The 2,039-nt window shown below is 61.5% G+C and overlaps 1 protein-coding gene across 1 annotated transcript in view; it reads right to left on the bottom strand.

The window, feature by feature from the left end:
* Positions 1-831: 831 nt before the first annotated feature.
* Positions 832-2,039, bottom strand: part of LOC102247538 (leukocyte-associated immunoglobulin-like receptor 2) — a 17,423-nt gene continuing 16,215 nt past the window's right edge. Inside the window, exon 3 of the mRNA XM_014532875.1 lies at positions 832-1,591. Within this exon, the coding sequence (XP_014388361.1) occupies positions 1,035-1,591 (557 nt within the window). The 3' untranslated portion in view covers positions 832-1,034. The remainder of the gene's footprint in view (positions 1,592-2,039) is intronic.

Raw genomic sequence — 2,039 nt, 5'->3', positions numbered from 1 at the left:
GGGTTGAACTGGTCTCTTGCTGTTGAGGATGTAAATGCCACTGCCCTCCATGTGTGCCCCACCTTGAGAGAGGCAGAGCCCCTGCCCACAGCCAACCCACTGCCCAAGCCCAGCAGAGTCCAAGGAGGGGATGCCCAGGCTTTGGTCCCCGTCCCAGCCCACATTCAGGGTGAGAGTTGAGATCTCCAGGGGCTCCCCTGAAAGGGGCAGGGTTAGCACTGAGCCCAAGGTCCACTTTGCTTGCCCCACTCACGTGGCCCTTCACCGCCCACAGCACCCTCTCACCTGGCCTCTTTCTCTGCACCTCCCAGTATAGACGACACCCCGACACCCCCCAGAAAGGGCACAAAGAAACGAGGACAGTGGGGTGGCAATCACTCAGTTTCCACTTGTCTGCGGGGCTGGTCACCCCTCAGAACGTCCCACCGCCCTCCCTACATTAGCACAGGGCAGCTGGTCCTGGCCCATGGACACAGGGTGGGAGCCCCCTGACCCAGCCACAGGGTCACAGGGCCTGGACTCTGAGCTCACCTCACCTGGCCACTGTGCCACCCACAGTCCCCCAGGGCAGGGAGGGTCACAGGGTCAGGATCAAATGGGTGGACACCCCCAGGCCTGGTGGATGGGGGTCACCACAGGGCATGTGCTCCCACCCATGGATGTCTGAGTCACAGCAGGTGAAGAGAGAGGAGAGGGAACACACTCGATTTTCAAGGAAGGATTTACCCTCCCTCTCTCCCTCCCTTCCTTCCTCCCTCCCTCACCATGTCTTTTCTGGACCCTGACTCCAGTTCATCTCAGGGTCTGAACACACCTGGCCATGGGCAGCCTCATCCAAAAATGCCCCCAAAGCACCGTGCAGCCCTGATCATGCCCGCTGGACCATGCCACTTGCCCATGGAGGGTGGACCCCAGGGGACACATTGACTGGGCCCCACAGAGCCTGGCCTGGAGAAAGGGCAGGGCACCGCCATCCTGAGGGGAAGGACTCGAGGCCCCTTGAAGGGGTCTGTCCCCACCTGGTGGCTGGAAGCTCAGGCCCCACCCAGCCCAGCAGGACAGCTCTGTGTCCCTCTGATGCGAGGCTCAGGGTCCAGGCCAGCGTGGTGTCCAGATGGGACCAGACTCCAGGGCCCTGAGCCAGGGGTGAAGGCCAAGGGTCCTGTGTGCAGGGGGAGGGGAGCCCCAGGGCTGAGGGTGAGCAGGAGGGCAGGGAGCCCGAGGACAGAGACGGGGCTGGGACAGGGGGCAGGGCCCTGGGACCCACCTGAGGTTGGAGTGGAGATGTCCTCCCCTGTGACCTGCAGCTGCAGGGGCTCACTGCGCTCAGACCGGATCTCATACATATGTTCATAGAGGCAGCGGTAACTCCCCGCAGTCACTTTACTCACCGCGGGGATGATGAATCTGGCCTCTGTCCTCTGCGAACCATCTTGAGGCTCACTTTTGTGATAAAGGTAGATACGTCTTCCATCCTTCTCCAGGTGGAAGAAGTCAGCCCAAGCTGGGCCCCGGCACACGAAGGTCACAGGCTGTCCCAGGGGGACCACAGGGCCTGGCTCAGCCCTGAGGGTGGGTATGGGCAGGACGCCTGGGAGGAAGCAGAGCAGGATCTCAGGCTCCATCATGAGAAATCACAATTTCACACCTCCCGGGTTTTAAGCCTGCAGCTCAGTGGTTCTTAGCAAACTCACAGAGCTGTGCAACCCTCACCACAGCCCAATTCTACATCATTCGCACCATCCCTTCCCCAAGAGACCACCCATTCCCGCTCCAGGTAACTGAATTCTCATCACTCCAGTGACTTCCCCACGTGACACTCGGACTTGAGTTGTGGTGACATTGTGGCCTTTTCTCAGGGGGACACAGGAGGTCTCAGAGCAGCCTGGGGCCCCGGACATGTCTCCCTCCCCACAGCCACTCTCCAGGGGGACAGACAGGGCTGGGAGGGAGGCAGAGGGTGAGGATGAGCAGGTCCCTCGGGGACAGGGACGCTGGAGTGGGAGAGGGTGGGAATGACCTGGCTGGGTCTGCGGGCA

The sequence above is a fragment of the Myotis brandtii genome, unplaced genomic scaffold (assembly GCF_000412655.1).
Source record: "Myotis brandtii unplaced genomic scaffold, ASM41265v1 scaffold9164, whole genome shotgun sequence".
In the NCBI taxonomy this organism is placed as follows: domain Eukaryota; kingdom Metazoa; phylum Chordata; class Mammalia; order Chiroptera; family Vespertilionidae; genus Myotis; species Myotis brandtii.
The sequence above is the reverse complement of the archived record's forward strand: the minus strand, read 5'-3'. Positions and strand labels throughout refer to the sequence as shown.